The 18,381-nt window shown below is 38.9% G+C and overlaps 1 protein-coding gene across 1 annotated transcript in view; it reads left to right on the top strand.

Annotated features, from left to right (window-relative positions):
* LOC139745302 (vinculin-like) overlaps nt 1-18,381 on the top strand; it is an 81,848-nt gene that overhangs the window by 58,337 nt on the left and 5,130 nt on the right. The window contains exons 15-21 of the mRNA XM_071655699.1: nt 159-250; nt 705-827; nt 9,919-10,050; nt 13,109-13,205; nt 14,144-14,262; nt 14,925-15,040; nt 16,088-16,211. Of these exons, the coding sequence (XP_071511800.1) occupies nt 159-250; nt 705-827; nt 9,919-10,050; nt 13,109-13,205; nt 14,144-14,262; nt 14,925-15,040; nt 16,088-16,211 (803 nt within the window). The remainder of the gene's footprint in view (nt 1-158; nt 251-704; nt 828-9,918; nt 10,051-13,108; nt 13,206-14,143; nt 14,263-14,924; nt 15,041-16,087; nt 16,212-18,381) is intronic.

Genomic DNA, 18,381 nt, shown 5'->3' with positions numbered 1-18,381 from the left:
CGCTGTTCTCTTGGTGATGTTGTGTGCATGACACCATGAAGAAAGGAACAACAGCAGAGCCACACCCAACATCACTAAGAAAACACACCTCGTAGCTCACCGCTTTCAACACACCCCTACACCCCGATGACCTTTATTGACCCTTGACCTTATTCCAGACATATCGCCCACGGTGACGGCGGCTAAATCACTAGCAATGAACCCAGGCCACAAGCCCGCTGAAGCTGATTGGATGGCTGCTAATACCAAGGTAAGACCACTCCCACTTTTCTCTTTTTCACATCATCACCATGGTTACTCATCTCCATGGTTACTCATTGCTTTCCCAGCATCTTGTTTTTCTTTTTCTTATAAAGATTGTATACAGCATCACAGGAAACTAAAATTAAGTCATAACTCGGTAATAATGTGCACCTTTGTTTCTAAGTCAACATTTTCTGTATTTGGTGATAACGGAAATGTATAGGCCTACTATCTTTGTTCATGAGAGAATTTCTGTGTTTCTTAATTTTGCTTAGCAGGATGTATTCAATGTGTTTTATTTGCAGTGATTTCTTGTTTTTATGCTCCACCCCCTACTTAACATTTCATAAAATGTTATGAATGCAGCACTGTAAGTTTTAAGATGGGTTCAGTGAGTAAAAATGGCGGCCTCCAGGCAGGCACAGTATATTTTGGTCTAACCAAGTCTCTCCTCTATCTAGTTGGTGAAGTCTGTGGCTGCCGTCCGTCTTCCTCTCACCGTGGAGATCCCATCGGAACAAGATTTCCCTCCGCCGCCCCCACTCCCCCCTCTGGGAGCAATGGAACAGCCCACTGCGCCTCAGGTTGTCTTATGCTCATATGCAAATTACATGCAAATGAGTCCTAAAGTTTTGTCCAATCGCAAACTAACAATGGTCCCACTCTTTTTTCCCAGCTCCATTTAGCAGCAGACAAAAGGCTAAAGCATACATACTTTGTAGCCATGTGCAAATATATGTGTGTATGTGTAGCTTTCGTGTTCACTCCTTGTAAATAAACACTACATTGTATGTTGTCCCCATATTTTTCCCTTTTTGTCAGCATGCCTGTGGATTCATTACACAAGTGAAAACCTGAATGCGACTTCATGTAGCAGTGATGTCTCTAAGTAGGTGCATTCACACTTACGGTGAAATATCGCAGCATTTTGTGCAGCATTTGGTAATATGAATGCAAAAACATTGCAAAATGCTCAGTAAATTACATCATGAAATATCATGGTACTTGTACACATGGGATTTAGGGTGGAAATTCAAGCTTGGCGCAAAACCAGCATTTGAGATTTGAGTGTGAATTGGGTCTTGAATACCACCCACCGTACAGCATTGTCTTTCTCTCATGATCTGACACACGCTGTATGTTTTCTCCACATAGGAGATGTGTGTATGCAAAGTGCTTACCTTGGAGAGGTGTGCACTTGAGTCAGAAATACAATGGTAGTTTATGAATGTGAATTGTACCAACTAAAATACTGCAGCGTTTGCGGTTATTTCACCAACAAATTACCATGATATTTAAAACCGCTGTAATTTAAATGTGAATGCACCTTGTGTTGTGTGTGTGATCTAACAAGCTCCTTTCCTTCTCCCCACATAGTGACCCGCTTCAGACTCATCACAGATCCATGGCTGTCCTGATGAATATTTACATCAAATCAGCCAATCAGCTAACAGCATGCAAATGAGTATGTAAATATCCTGCTCATTGTATAGACACCAGCAATCACATAGAATTAGTCCATCAGAGAAGTTTGTGTATGATGTCAGAGAATTTGGTTTTCTATCTGTTATAGAGTGCCGAAGTGATTATATCCTGGTCTCTTGGAATAGCCATTCTTTTTTGTAGCTTGGTTGAAAACTGTGATTCAGTCCCACACATGTAAAGATTAACCCATTCAGGATGAACCGATTTTGCTGCAATACTTATTTCTCATAAACACCTGCCTATTTAAAGTATACCGGTAGTCTTCAACAGGTAGAAGATACTGTTACAGCTCTCTGCCTTGATACAAACTTGGTGGTATATCTCCCACAATTCTGGGGAACCATTTTTATCATGATGGAGACCTGAAGAACTTCTGAAAGTTGAATCATCAAACATTAATATATCAAGGTATCATTATAGTTGTTATATAGATTTTGGGCTGACACTTCACACCCCTGAGTCGATGAGAAATCAATGCCTTGATTGTGGGGGCACTGTGGTATAGTGGATAAGACTTTCAACTCCCGATCAGAGGATCCAAGTTCGAATCCCGCCCAGTGCTTACGTCCTTGGACAAGATGTTTTTACCCACAATGTCCCTCTCGACCCAGGTGTATAAATGGGTACCTGGCAATGCTAGGGTAATAATAATATCAGGGCCCTGTGGTAGAGCAGTGGCAACTGAAGAGGCTACCCTGGGTAAATAAGACCTTATTTTTATTATTAATATTATTATCATTATCATTTTGTCAAAATAGTCAAAAACCTTATGAGAGAAAAACTGGGTACTAGTAACCATAGTAGGTGTGGCAGATGTGAAAAAAAAAAGTTCTCACTGATCAGCTGGTGCATGTAAGCAGCATTGACGGCTAAACTTGACTGAAGGGGTGTTGCAAGAAAACAGGTGCAATTGATTGCAATTTTCATTCAAGGCCCCCTAAATAGACTCTGAGGACAAAACACGTCACATTTCACCACAGCACTCATTGCCAATCACAGTCACTCAGAATCCACAAGTCTTGCATGCATAAAACCCAGTGGGTTTGTTCAGAGGATTTAGCATGAGCTGCACATCCGGTTCAAAGGATTTTTTTTTTTCTCCTGTAGATAATGCCTTCTTGCATGAACTTCACATATCCCCTTCTTGCACAAACTTGAGATAAGTCCTTCTTGCACAAACTTCACAAACATTGTTTAGTCGGTTTTGCACAGACTTTGAACGTCCCCGTGTTGACTCATCTGACGTAGCCTATGGTAAGATCCATGTTTCGCTAATGCCTGCTGATTTGACATTGTATTAAAAGCCAAGTGTTACTATTTCATTTTTTGAAGGAGAGTTATGCTGTTGAGCTCATGATATATCTGGTAGTCTTGACTGATTGATACTTTATCTTTTATTCTCTTCAAGTTTATAGAGAAGACAGAAGTGAGTGTGTTTACATGACCTCCGCTAGTGTATTTTTTTTTCTATAAGGATAAAGGTTGTTTCAGAAATGCTACTCATTCACATTATTTAGAAATATTTCTTGATGGTGTATGTTCTACTCCATCATAAAAGACAAGGTTGTCATTGAAATTGTCTGTCCTAAATTACATTCACATGATGTTGATGCATATATTTCTAAAGTTATAGAATTGTAACATCTTAGGAGTGATATGCTTTCTGTTGATAGTTAGATGTATTACAAGGCTTATTTACCTTGTTGATTTCTTGCTTTACCTAATTACACGCTAGCAATTAAATAAGGCAAATCCTTGTGAGCTTGCTTTAGAATTCAAATTGTTCATTTTATTAGCCATGGGTAATATCTTTCGCCATTTCAAAGGATAATCAGTATTCACCTTGTATGAAATTCTTTCCATATTTGTAGAAAGTAGCTGGTAAGTAAACCTACTTTATGTGAGAGATGTACTGACATTATTCTGTCCATAGAGGGCGCTATACCACGATCCACTTCAAGTCTCATCAGATTTCACCACTGAGAGTGCAGCGCCTCTTCCTCCTCCCCCTCCTCCAAGCTCCGCCTACTCCAAACAGGCCACACCTCCTACACAGGTTCAACTCATTTCCCTCTTTCTGTGGCTCATCATATGAGCATTCTGGGTTTACTTTTGTCACTCAGGAAACTTAGATTCACCTTTCATGGATACAGTACCTAGATGAAGTCTTGCCATGCCATGTTCAAATTGAATAGAATAGAATTGATTCAAAATGAAAAGAGTAGAATCATACAAAACTTTGTTTTCTGGGATCGTGATTATTTTGACCAAAATCCTGACTCCCCCCATCCCTAATTGTCACAACCACACCCCTCTTCCTTCTTATCTGTAAAACCCTATCCTAACTCACCCAACCGACACTTACCTGTCAGATAACTCCGCCCACTGCTTGCTCTTTTCATTCTTCCTCACCTCTGATTGGTCCTCCTGTAACCATGACAACTATAATCTTAATCAGTGTTCTGATATATCCTAAGGTTAGACCACAAGAGAGTGCTCAGTCCTCCTACAATATGGATGTCCTGGAACCAACTTTCTCAAAGGATGGTAGGATAGCAAGTCTTGCTAGAATATTCACTCCCGATGGCAACAGCCAATCAGGAAGCATGGTTCTTGTCGTTACCGTGGCACTTGCCATTGCAGCAAGAGTTGTTACCATGGCAACTATTTTGTGAAATATGACCCAGGTACCCTTCGGGTGCAATCATCTTTTTGCATTGAAATATTAAGCTACTATCTGGAATGCTACAAAGAATGTTTTTCATGATGGATACCACATGTAAGGTGACTTTAGGTAACTTTGGTTCTTTTTTTTTCATTTTCACTGATATATATGTAAATGATTGATTATCTTTTTGGTATCATATTGTAAAATTTAATAGTGTTGTATTGTTTTATCAGAAAATGAGATGAACAAACGAATTGAATAACTTGTGATTTTACTTAGATTAAGAAAAGAAATAACAAATATTCAAGAAATAAGAGGAGTGTTGAGGGAAATAACAAAATGTAAAGTTTCTAAGAATTCTTCAGAGATGTACTTTACCAGGGAGGTGGGAATCCCACCTCCCTGACCTTACAAACACTGAGATGCTAATTTCATTGTGGGATTCACACACATTGTCATGTCATTGTGTGTAAACTCTGCAATGAAGTTTAGTATCACATATTTGATTTAAAAGGCAACAAGTTGAAATTGAAAATGAGCACAGCCTGATTTAATCTGGTGATTGTAAGTCCTCTCAAGTTTGTCAAATAGACATGTACATTAAACTGTTAAAAAAAACCCACCTATTTTTAGTCTTTCGTAGTCCCTTTAATCACACCTTTCTTTGTATCCTATTGATTGTAGTGTTGTCTTGTATTACTTCTGTGTTATGTTTAATCAAATTTGTGTTAGTTTGTATCAATTTGTCTTGCCTTGTATCAGTCCTGTGTCGTCTTGTGTCTATTTGTGTTATATTAGTTCTGTGTTGTCTAACCCTTTACGTTTCTGTGTTTTTTCTCTAACAGACACAATCTTCCCATCACCCACAACCTTCTCACTCTCAAGCTTCCTCACCTCATCACCCTGATCTTTCACCTTTCACCCGTCCTGACCCTCAGCCATCTTCACTTCCTGGTGATACTCCTATCCCAGCATGCAACCCGGCACACTTTATTTCTACTTCCTCACTCAATCTGACCCCTTCACCTCACGCTGACCCTGCAACGACCTCTTCATCTCCTGGTGACCCCTCCATGACCTCTTTTGACCCCAACGTTGCCATAGAAACTGGTAGTGAGAATGAGGTGATCATGTGATATGAAATTTTACCTCAAGCTTAATGCTTTCTATCAAATGGTATCATGGAAAGTAAGAAGAACGGAGATTCAAGAATGAGTGGTATAACACTAACCATTGTTAAGGGTCAGTCATGAAAGGCAATGATCCTGGTACCCATCTCTTTCTCTCTCTCTCTCTCTCTGTCTCTCTCTTCATCTTTTTATCTTTTCTGTCTCTCCCTCCCTCTCCCGTATATATTTCTTTCTCTTTCTCTCTCTGTCCCTCTCTTTATCTTTTTATCTTTTCTATCTCTCCCTCCCTCTCCCGTATATATTTCTTTCTCTTTCTCTCTCTGTCCCTCTCTTTATCTTTTTATCTCTTCTATCTCTCCCTCCCTCTCTCATATATAATTCTCTCTTTCTTTCTCTCCCTCAAATTTGTAGAGTGATCTACTGTCAGGAAATTTTTGCTTTTCTCTTCAAACAATCTGAATATTTGTATCAGCCTTTCAGTACTTATCACTGTATCCAATATTACCTCTTAGATTATCGATTGCAAAGTTTTCTCTTTTTCTTTGTAACATTTCAACTTGCTGCATTTCTTAGCCATCACTTTAAAAATGCGAAGATGAAAATATGCGAAAATACTGAGAAGAAAAAAAAAACAACAAACAAACAGGAGACTGGTGTTATGGTAGTGATCCCTAGAAATTCAGCGTTTTTAGATAAGGGAATCAGAGTTAACAATGTAGTAAATAGTTACTATATAGACCGAGAAATAGGAAAGGGGAAAATAGACACACACATACAGTAGTTTCTCATAAAAATCACTCAGCTATTGAGAAGAAAAATGAGTTTCTACATGATGGTTAGAAAATGATTTTTTAGATTCTCATGCACTTAACTGACAGTGAAAACATGGCTAAAAGTACACTGTCTGCTCAGCTTCAGAATCATCAGTATTTTATTATTATTTTTTTTTTTTTAGATAGATGCGTGGAAAGATAGAAAGAGCGAGAGAGAGTGTGAGAGAAAAAAACTTGAGAAGAAAATAGTTTCATTTGTTTTTTGGATGGTTTTCCACATGTTTTTACTGGATTCTCCATTCACATGCCTGTTTTTACCCATCAAAATTAACCTTGTGTTATACAGTGGTATGTACAAGTTTGTGTCACTTTAAACTGATTGACGACAGTGTAGGGAGAGGGTGTGGTTAGGTAATGAGACAAAGAATATTTGGAGTAAGAGGTATTAGAAGGGGGCCACTTGGTAGGCAACACCCACAGGACACAACCCTAGGCCACACCTTAGGCCACACCCATAGCCCACACCCAGGCTAGATCAAGGCCTGAGGGATGTAGATGTCTCCTGGTTCAATCCACTGAGATTGACCTTTTTTACCTCACCCACCCTTCCTCTCTCCCCATCAGCCTCGTGGTACGTCCCGTAATCTTCAGATTGGCCCAGGATCCTCACCCAAAAGGATGCCCTCTAGTGCCAGCCACCAGCCAGCATCTCGCGGCCAGGGCCCTTCGTTTGACTTGCCGGAAGAGGTGTCATCTTCAATCCAAGATTTCTCTTTCATGTTACTTACTGCCGTTTGCATCCAAATGTCTTTAATTTGATTTCTGCACACTAACCCCACAGTCATCTACAGAGGACCAGCAGTGCACCAATGGCAGCGCTCCTTTCATTTAGCACTTTACTCTAATCATGTGAGAAAGCATCTGATTGGCTGCTGACTCCTGTGAGTGTTGTGGATAATAATTCTGTATATTTCATTGTGGAGTGAATCACAGTCATATGTAAATGGCTGAATGTTTTCTGTGAACCTCTGACTGTGTCATGTGATCTCTCATGTGATTGATCAGCTGACTGTCTGTCAGTGCCTGCTTGCTCTCTTGTGAAGTTTATTATTTCAAAACATTTACAATTTGTATTGTGTGTTTGTTGTTTGTTGTGAGCTAAAGTCAAACTTTTGATAAAAAGAGAAAATGTGAAGAAAATGTAACTTAGTCAGCGTCATTTTGTGATGTGTGTTACAATGTGTCTCTCATCCTATTGGATGTTTGTGCTTTGTGGCACTCAACAATTCTTTGAGGATGAATAAGGAGAAAGATGAAGGGTTAAGAGTATAAAGTAAGAAAAGAGTTGTGGCTGAAGGAGAGTCTCAAAGTGGTTTAAACTGACCTCAAACTGGTCCCAAACTGGTTTCAAGCTGGTAGAATGACATTCAGGTTTAAAGTTAGAAATTGAAAAATGATGGTTTAAAAGTAAATACCAGTGGAAAAAGGGTTATTACAGATTATTATTATTTTTTTTCCAAATGCATAATACTGAATGGATGTGGACAATCATAGAGACATTCCACAAATTCATTATGGACCTAATGGCATGCCTGAGGTACACTGTAAAATATGAAATATTTGTCTAGTTTATCAGGATTAATAGGTTCATAGATAATGTACATCTTTTGTATCTCATTATGATGACATAACAGGTACATAACTTTTATAATGCCTGTTGCCATAGTTACATTAAACAGGTGCTTACACCATAATTACGCTAGAAGTCTGCATGTGACTCTCTGTGTAGAGTAGATCAATGTAGACATGAGTCATCAGTCCCAAATATGCTATTATGTACCAAAGCATTCACACTAACCTAACACTTGAAGTATTTAAATTCGTAGTATTTATGGTGATGCTCTAAATAGTGCAGAAATTGAAGCAACCTTGATTTAGATCACTGGTGTGAAGCAGTTGTAGCTTCCTAATGTGTACTTTATGAAGCTAAGTGTATCCTGCTTTAGTCGAGTGTTTGGGCTGATATGTTGTGTGCCCCATCTACACCTCCCCCTGCAATGTGTCAAGTGTTAGTGTAATTGTGTTTGGTGTATGTCATGTAAAACGGCAGTTCTTGCTATCCTGCCAAACCCTGCAATGCATCGATTCTCAGTGTAACTGTGTTTGGTGTACATGGTGTGTTAGTCATTGTGTAAAAAGAATAGTTGGTGTTATTCTGCCAATCTCTGCAATGTATCAGGTCTCAGTGTAAGTGTAATTGTGTTTGGTGTATATCATTGTGTAAAAAAAAAAGGTCAGTTGGTGTTATATTCTATAACACCGTGTCATCTACCACGTGTTTGGTCACTCTCTGCATGGCTTAAGGCTCACTCTGCTGGTATTATTGCTTCTATCCTTTTAGTTGCAGCACATAGAAGAAAAAATGTTTTCTTCCTTTGAATGCCAATCCTTGCCATCAATGTCTAGTCACTTTATTATTATGTTTTCCCTCATGTATATATCAAGGTAGATACAGTAGGTGTGTATGATTGTAAAACTCATGAATGAAATGAAGCAAAAGTCACAATGCAGTCTTGTGAATCATCAGCTATGCCATTCACTGACCTCAGTCTATCTGATGGTCAGTTGTGTGCTGGTCAATTACATAAAGCATGATACTTGGCGCGTCATCACAAGAAATCACTGGATTATTATGTTATGTTACAGCAGTGAGTGTAACATGGATTTCTACACCATACAGTAGTGAGTGTAACACAGAATGTACACCACACAGTAATAGCTTCATCAAACTGTTCATATGCAAGATTGTAGAGCACACTTTTCATTTATAGCAAAGCTTGCTACGTACTGTGCTTGATTATGTCATTGATTGTAAGATCATATGTATCCAGTGCTTCAAAGCTAGCCACTGATGTGATATGGTAATCAAAGACTTGATAGTGTGGGGATATAATGTCATGGAAAGGTTGGCCCGACTTGGATGTAATAAATTTGGGAATCCCTGTAATAAATTCTGGGAGGTGTTCCATAAAGCCGTTCTTAAAGTTACAAACGACTTACGAACAACTGGAACACGTTCTGATGTGCTATACTTATCAGAATTTCAATAATTCAGCACAAGAACTGATCACCAGTCATTCTTAAGCCGTTCGTAACTTTAAGAAAACAGCTTAATGAAACACCCCCCCTGGACAGGTTATTGCTGATCTCTGTGTAACAACACACACAGCCGAAGAATCTTGACTGGAATGGAACATTGCCGATGAGCGTATGCTTGGACATGTTCTCTGACATTCAATTTTATTCTAGTAGGCCTGTGCTAGTCTTGTTTTTCGAGTGTATCCTGGTTGGCAGCAAATAAAGATTGATTTAGTCTGGTCAACCTCCTCACTCCATGCTACTGGGTCTTTAAATAGTGACTGCTCAATATGTCCGTATGTGTGTAGTAGTCAAATGTATTAGAATCTACCATGTATCTTTGTAGTCGTCATGCCTTCACTGCAGAATGTGTAGAGAAGTATGAATCTCATCGGTCACCAAACAGTCAATATTCATCAGTCACCAAGCAGTGAAAACAAGGCATTAACCATTCATGTTTGCTTGCACATCGTTACTATAGCTACAAGATGACTTGGAGGCGGTCCTGAGAACGTTCCCTAATTACCCCAGCACTCCATCTATTGAGACTCCTACATATGCCCCGCCCCCTCCACGTGCTGCTCCGCCTTCTACAGCTCCCAGGCCAAGAAAGGTTGACCAATCACAGCATCCCATTTGTAGCCTGTTGAATTATTCATGAGTGGACTTGCAAGTCACTGACTGTCCTGACCAATCACAGCATCCTGTTTTGTAGCCTGTTGAATTATTCATGAGTGGTTGCACTGTGTAGTTTGTTTGACAGACCAGATCAAGTACCTGCTGGTCACGTGGTTTGTGTACCAAGTGGTACACTATCTTTGAGATCCAGCCTGCGATTTAATGTTTAGTCCCACCGATTTCTAATGGTGTGTGCATGAAGAGAATGTATGTGCAAATTTCGTGGCCATTTATTGTGCGGTGCGGTTATTGATGAACCTGTTATGTAAATCCAGTTTCTAAACATTTTTCATCCCCTTTACAATAAAAAAAGAAATAAAAAATAATGCTATGAACAACTCTGTACTATATTTTTTTCCCATCGAATTTCACTTTATGGACCCCCAGTATATTTATTAAAATGCTTGGGTGTGTCTTAGTATTTTAGGAGTAAAACTCCACTTCTCTTATTATTTCCTTTTACTTTGGGCACCTACTGCTACAAAAACAGACTGCCAAAGAAACAAACCCTGTTTATGATAACTAATAGACTACATTTTGTGAAGTTTTTCATGAAGTCATACTGGACTGTTTCCAGAAAATACTTATGACTGATTCCCCCCTGGGCCTGTTTTGTTGCCATTTTCGGGATTTTCTTTGCTTACTGATTGTTCCATCTCACAAATGTACTGTGTATCATTATTATGTGTTAGACATGTGATCAGCCTCATACAGCAGTGGGATCATTTGTTTGGAAAATCATTGCAAGCCAACGATGTGACATTGTCGTTGATGGTCATCTCTGTCCAGTTTAGTGGTCATCTCTGTGATCACCGGGCTTTACAGTGGGAACAATTCTCATCAAATGTTGGAAATGATGTTTTCATGGTTCTTATTATTCAGCATGCATGATATGTGTTACAACCAATTCTGATATGTTTTTGTGTTTTTCTCCCTTGCTTCCACTGTCCAAGTTTTACCTCACTAACATTGCTGTGACAAATTTTGCCCATCACTGTAAGATATGAAGTTACCAGGTACAAACCTGTGTACATGTATTTCAGAACTAACGCCTTGTTCCTTCCATCATATTGTATTGTAAGCTAACACATCTCTGTTCCGCAGACAGGAATATAGATCCTGGACCATGTACAGCATTGAATAGTTTTGTGTTCCATTAATAGAGCAGTAATTATAATGACTGATGTAAGTAGTTTGCTGCCCTCTGTTGGTGGCAGATAGTTAAAGTGGAATCATTGTTGGAGTGCTTGGTAGTATGTTGGGTGAAGATGATACAGGAATCTTGCTGCCAACATTGATCACTGAAATCTACACTTAATCTCATGATTTACTCAATTATGAGCAGAAGTTTTGAATTTGTTGATCAATTTTAACTAAATTCATTTCAGCATTTAATTTTAGTTTTCAATGGACTGGCTATATCTCTATTCAATCACAATCTCTACAGGACATTCCCCCCCCCCCCCCCCCCAATGTATATATGCCAAAAGCTTTTAGCAAATTTAGAGATTCTCCATGCTTCTAAATTATGCTATAAATGAATATATAGTTTGTTTATGTTTAAATGTTTCAATTTATTGGTGATATTTTCCAATAAACTCCCATAGTATGATATAGGCAGTGTGGGCAATGTTCTCATTTTATGCTTTTTACTTGGCCTTGATAGAGATGGTGAAGACTGATGAAATCTGAATAAAAACTGTGGAGTTACGACCTTCTGCATTTCCTTCAAGACATTTTTTGATAGTACAGATTGTCACATATATGTCTTTCTACAAATCAGTTTCGTATCATCTTGTTTATGGGCCTACCCCAAGGATACATATGTCTATGTGTGTAGAAGTGGTTTTCTGTTCAAACCATGTTTTACTGTGATGCAAGATTTTAATGTGTGTTTCATGAAATGCATGAAATGACATTCCACTAACACCACCATGAAAGGCACAATTGTGATGTTCCTCATCAAAAGTTTCATAAATGTCATTACTGGTAGTTAGTACAAGGTTCATCAATTCAGGCATGAAATGTTGCTGGATTTACAGCAAAATGAGACTCCATGCAATGTGCTGTACGTTATTACATTTCACCAGCCACACTGCCATGTGAAGTGCAGAGAGAGGGAGAGAAAAATATAATGTGTTTTGTTCTCATTGACAGCTATGTTTTCATGAAGACGGTTCGCTCCGATTTTTATTACTCGTATTACATATGATTGTATTCCATGAAATTAAATGCTTGCCAATCCCTGATTTGATGTTGCATACTTACATTGTACCTTCAAATAACTGCCCAGATTTATATTTCTAATTCTGCAGCTAGCTGAAAGAAATTGTATTTCGTAACCATTATTTGCTTTGTAATTTTGTCATGTCAACTTGTCATTTTTAGGCCATTATTTGCTTGCCGACAAACAATCATTTCTGTGAGTGAACTAGAGATTACAAGAATTAATTTATTCAGATGAACAACAGATACTTACTAGAGCAGAACAAAGTATGCAGAATTAACTCCAGGAATATTGCTGGTATGGTATTGCAATTTGTCATACATTTTTCTTGTATACCACTGCTATACAAGATATCTTTTGTGCAGCTGGTTTCTTCCTTAAAAGTGTACAGGATACCATTTGAAATAGTATTTATCAGCTGAATTTGCTAATCAAGTTTGAGTTTGAAAATTATTCTCTGAACAGCACACTTTTGTCTCTCTGAATAATCTTGTTAAAATGTGACAGGTTTCTAAACATCCTGTTTATAGATATTTCTCCTACAAGATAGAAATGTATCAGACACAGTGATTTTGTGTTGTCTAATAAGCTACGTAGAATGCACGTTTAGCGCCTAACTTTACTGAGAAAAGTTAGCAGAAAGTCTTTCTGTCTTTGAGACATGGTTGTGTGCCTTGTGGAAACTAGCCTTTCTCACCAGACTCTTGTATACGATGATTGATAGAGACTAGTCTTTCTTACCAGTCACTTGCTTGTATGCTGACAGATCCAATCTGATGTAGTAGATGTGAGGAAAGCTTTGGTTGTCAACCAGGAACCAATCCTGCCTCCCCCTCCTGACCTCAGCCAACTTCAACTGGAAGGTCAGTAACCTCCATCATTGACCTTTGACCTTTACTCAGGTCATTGACCATGTTTCGGATAAATTTTCAGGTTATGGTGACAGCTTTGCTTCAGTAGTCTGTGCGCTATATGCGACACCAGTATTGTCTTCTTGTTATTCCTCAAGTCAACTTATTTGTTCAATACCTTGTACAGTGTATCTTTTCAGTACAAGGAAAATGTCATTTGGATAACACTTCTACTGTAGACCTTTGTATTTTCATTTTCATCGTATCCCCCTTTTTTAATTGTCTATTTGACATCTTGCCAGAGTGTTAAGTGACATGATGATAACATTTCCAAATATTCCATTATGAGACTGCAGAAGGTCGAGTGTCTCAGATTCCAGTAGTGTTGGGATACCAGTGGGAAGGTTTGCCTGACTTGGATACTTTCGGGAATTCTCATAACAAATTGTGTACAGCTTTATCACTGATCTCTATGTAAGTAAGCACACAGCTGAAGAATTTTGACTGAAGTCGAATGTTACCGATGAGTGGACTCTTTCATGCGCATAATCGCTGAATGGCAATTCTATTCTAGCAGGCCTAGTCATGCTTTTTAACCCATTCCATACTGAATTCTGAAATGCCCACAGACTTAATACACAGGCCACCAGGTTCTTGTGCGGAACGGGTTAAAATTACCTCGATGGACAGTGAATGACGATCAATTCAATCAGGCCAACCTTATCTCTTTGATATTTGGTCTTTGGATATCAAAGTAGGAATACATGATGTACTTCAGAGAGATGTGACCTGTGAAATGACCTTTGCAGAAGAATGCAGTGTCAGGCTGTAAGACTAATGGAAACCCGTTTTGAGACTATTTGTGAGAATAAACACACACACTTGCAACTGAGTAGTTGAAAGTGACCTGTTGTAAATGTATGTCTTCATGGTTGGTTTGAATCTCACAGAAACTGAGGCCGCCCCTCCCCGCCCTCCCCTCCCAGGGGATGTGCCCCCACCCCGCCCACCACCCCCAGAGGATACATCCCTCCCAGTGCCAGTGCAGGGATCCCAGCAACCTATTATGGTGAGTAGGAAGGACCACAGTGTGAGAGGGACAACAGTGTGTGGCAGATACTGAATGTGTGGGAGGGACCAAAGTGTGTAGCTACAGATACAGCATGGGGGGAAAAAACAATATGGGAGAGACTGCAGTGTGTGACCAGGGATACAGTGTGGGTGAAGAATCACAGTGTGGGAAGGATCAGTCTCACAGTGTGGGCATGACCTCAGTTAGTGACCAGGAATGTTAGAGGGACATCTGTGTGACCAGATATACAGTGTGTGGGATAAACCACAGTGTGTGGCCATTGATGTAGTGTGTTGGAGGGACCATGGTGTATGGCCAGGGATGCTGTCTGTGATCAGGTATACAGTGTGCATAGGATGGTACCACAGTGTGTAAGCAGGAATACAGTGTGTAGAATTGACCACAGTGAATGGCATGGGAACACAATTAGTGCGGAACTTTATGCATTTAGGTGTATATCCAGCACTTGATTTATTTTTTTTTTCTTTCATTTTATAAGATTTATATGTATTTAATGATAATTTGAAATCAAAAGGCTAGATCCAATAAGGCATTCACATGCTGACTCTGTTTGCAGAATATTTTGTTCAGTGGACTACAGGTGTAGCTTTGTCAAGTTTTGATTATCCAGCAATGTCTCCCTCTATTGTCCAATGCAGCAAGCTGCTTACGATCTCCACGTTGAGACTGCCCAGTGGTCCAGTAAGGACAATGACCTCATCGCAGCAGCAAAGCGAATGGCACAACTTATGGCTGCAATGAGCAAACATGTCAGGTATGTTGTCAGTGGCTGATGATGATATTACAACTCATGTACACCACTTTTAGCACTCTTCAGATGTAATCTTTGCACAGTACATGTACCTCAATAATCTCTCTGTAAAACTTAAACTATCAAACAAGGCTACCTGAAGTTATAGCAATTTCCATCTTATCAAAAGTCACTAACTGGCAATGATTACATGCCTTTTTATTTTCCATTTCACTTCTCCAGAATTCTGTTATTCTTTATCCTATTGTTTTGAGTTGGAGCATATTTTTATATGTTCAAATTTTGAGAAAACGATTCATTTGTATACTTATACTGGAATTGATGAAAACAAATTTTCCCAGGCTAATCCATCTCTTCGCACAGTGAGATAGACCATGTCTTTTTTTGACATTTTAAGTTGCTTCTTTGCCCTTCTGTGTGTGACCTCCTCTGTCCTAACCTTCGACCTTTGACACATGACCTTAGTGGAGAGGGCGGAAACAAAAAGGATTTGATCGATACAGCCAAGGAGATAGTAAAGGTTGCTGCCCTGGTTACCCGCCTGACAAGAGAGATAGCCAACCAGTGCACTGATATCAGGATGAGAGTGGTGAGTATGGGCGGGGCCTCGACAAGACACTCCCACCGCCTGTTACCATGGAAACACATCATGTGGCAATGTGTGTGTGTGTGTGTGATGTCATATGTGTGAAGAGATCAGTCAAGGGAAGAAGAAATTACTTGATTTTACCAAAAAGATGGTCAAAACTGATCTGGTGGCTTTGCTACATTGGTTGAAGATTTGAAAAAAAAAAAGAAAGAAAAAATAATCTGAAAAAATGTTCTGCAGGTGGTTTGGAAATCTTCGATCTTAATGCTAAACTGCATTCACACACACACACAAAAGATGTACTTTGCCTCTCTAGTGTGAAAAGGGTTTTTTTCTACCTTGACTGGTCTACACAGTGTGAGGCATGTGGGCACCAGGTGGTGTGTTCAGACTGGGGGATTTTGACATCAATGTGAACAGACTCTCATAAGATTTGTCTTCTTTTTCCATCTTATGTCTAGCGGTGAGAACACCTCCAAGAAAGACTTGATTGAGGTTGCCAAGAAGATTGCCGCGGCGTCGTTGGAAGTTGTTAGGCTCGCCTCAGAGATAGCAAATCAGTGTACTGATAAACGCATGAAAAACGTGAGCATGTACCACTCCCCCTGTGGGTGTGTGTTCGGTGTTTTAACTTTTGTTCTGCTTGCTTGCTTTGCTTGACTAGTGCAACCACTGACCATGTACATACTACCATCTAATGAAGGCATACTCTCTAGTGTGAACGAATCATGGATCACTTTTTTTTCGGCAGCCATCTTCCTACCACCTGTCTACCATCATTTCTCCTCTGTCTTTCTACTGACAAACTTCATATCATCCTTTTCTCCTCATAAATTGTTGGCAATTTGTTCAAATTAATGATTCTTGCATAGAGTTGTTTTTATTGCAACTTGTTGAAAGATTGACATGCATCAATATAAATAAGAACTGATTATTCAGTGATTTAGTAGCAGCCATGATTAAAAAAAAAAATCGTGACAAACATACTCGAGTTGGACTCAAACCAACAATCTTGTGTTTACCTAGACCCAGCCAGAGAGAGCCCGGTCTGAGTATGTATACCTATGATATCTAACCCTACTACTAAAACACATAATAATTGGCAATCTGTTTTGAACTTACCTCAATTGTATTTTCTTTGGTTGAATGGTCCACATTCCTATCAATATGCCTCACCTTCAAGCATTCTCACCAAAAAACACATCAAACTGTCTTAGCACTATACTTCTCAAGCTATTCTACACCCACCTCTTCATGCTGTGATTACACCTTACACTGACACCTCTACACCTTACACCTTACACTTTTTGATCATCATGCAGCTATCATATTTTTGTTTCCTAAATTCCCCAGACCAGTTCAACCCCACCCCTTCACCAGCTTACACCCCCTGCACCTGTTTAACTCCACCCCTGCATCAGTGTATGCCAGCTGGACTCTTTGTCATACAGACTCTGGCAGTGATTGTAACTTACAGTAATTATGACTGCCATTACAACAAGCATAGTGCTCCTTAGTAATTGGGAAACTGTAGCTGAGTACTATAAAACATGATATATTCACGGCATGAAATGTTCGCGTATTTGAACCAACGGCCTTTTTCGTGACATGAAATTTTCGTGAATTGCCACTGGCGTTTAATGCATATAGTGTAGACAAAAACTTTCGCATGCATCTCAATTTCGCTAATCTAGGTGCTCGCGAAATTTGCAAAATTAAAATGCATGTGAACATTCCTTGTTTTGCTTTTATGGCAGTTAAATAGTTATTGTAAGTTGCTGTTATTGTAGGAGCTGTATGAAAAAGAAAGGATCAGTGTTAATCACTATTTGTGCATCCTTTTTGCTCTCTGTTTCAATGTCACAAGTTATTTGCATGGTGAATGCTGGCTAACCTGACAAGTCAGAAGGGCGTAAGTGCTCTGCATAGATAAAAGACATGCAACCTTTTGACTCTCAACTTTCATAGCTCATGTCTGAAGCATGTTTACCTTTCATCTCAGTTTTATTTTTCCAGCTTGAAGGCATTATTTACCATTTGCAGATGAAACAAAAACCCAACTTTTAGTGCTTCAAAATAGTTTTAAAATGTGAGTTAGGCATAGAAACAACCATGATGGTAACAAATTTAATCAGGATAATCAGTGTTAAGTATTGTTAGATATACAAAATGTGAACTATAGAACTAAAGAATTGTTTCTAGATTTAACCATCTACAGTAAACTGTTATGGTTTGATGAGAAAAGCAGTGATATCTCCGTATATTGAAGGTTTTATTGCAATTTTTTTAAATGGTATGATATTTTGTGATACAACTTACCTACACATATTAATCAAATGTGATTACTCAAAAATTTTTTAACCCACTGCTCCCAAAGGTAAAGTGTACAAGAAACGTATTGTAGCTCAGAATGCAATTATTTCATTCATCAAGATAGTATAATACAAGTCTCACCATCTTGCAACATAAAAAAGAACGGAAAAGAATAAAGAAAAGAAAAAAGAAGAGTTTTTACCTGTTGAAATAGTTTTTTGAGAACTGTTGAATGATTTTTTCTTTTATTTTGACTTATGCTATTAGGGCTTTTATAATACACTGTTAGGAGCAGTTGTTATCGAAAATGCTGCAAGAATTACTTCTTTTCTGTTTGAATCATTAATGAGCTTTGCATGAGGACAAGTCCTGAGAATACTCAGGCAGGTGTCTATGGGAAATGCATGTTATAGCAAAATCTGTCTGATCTCAACGGGTTTAA

This window comes from Diadema antillarum, unplaced genomic scaffold, assembly GCF_040938485.1.
Source record: "Diadema antillarum isolate AM-2024a unplaced genomic scaffold, OU_Dant_1.0 seq00001250_RagTag, whole genome shotgun sequence".
Lineage (NCBI taxonomy): Eukaryota > Metazoa > Echinodermata > Echinoidea > Diadematoida > Diadematidae > Diadema > Diadema antillarum.
This window is presented reverse-complemented; position numbering and strand designations above follow the sequence as displayed.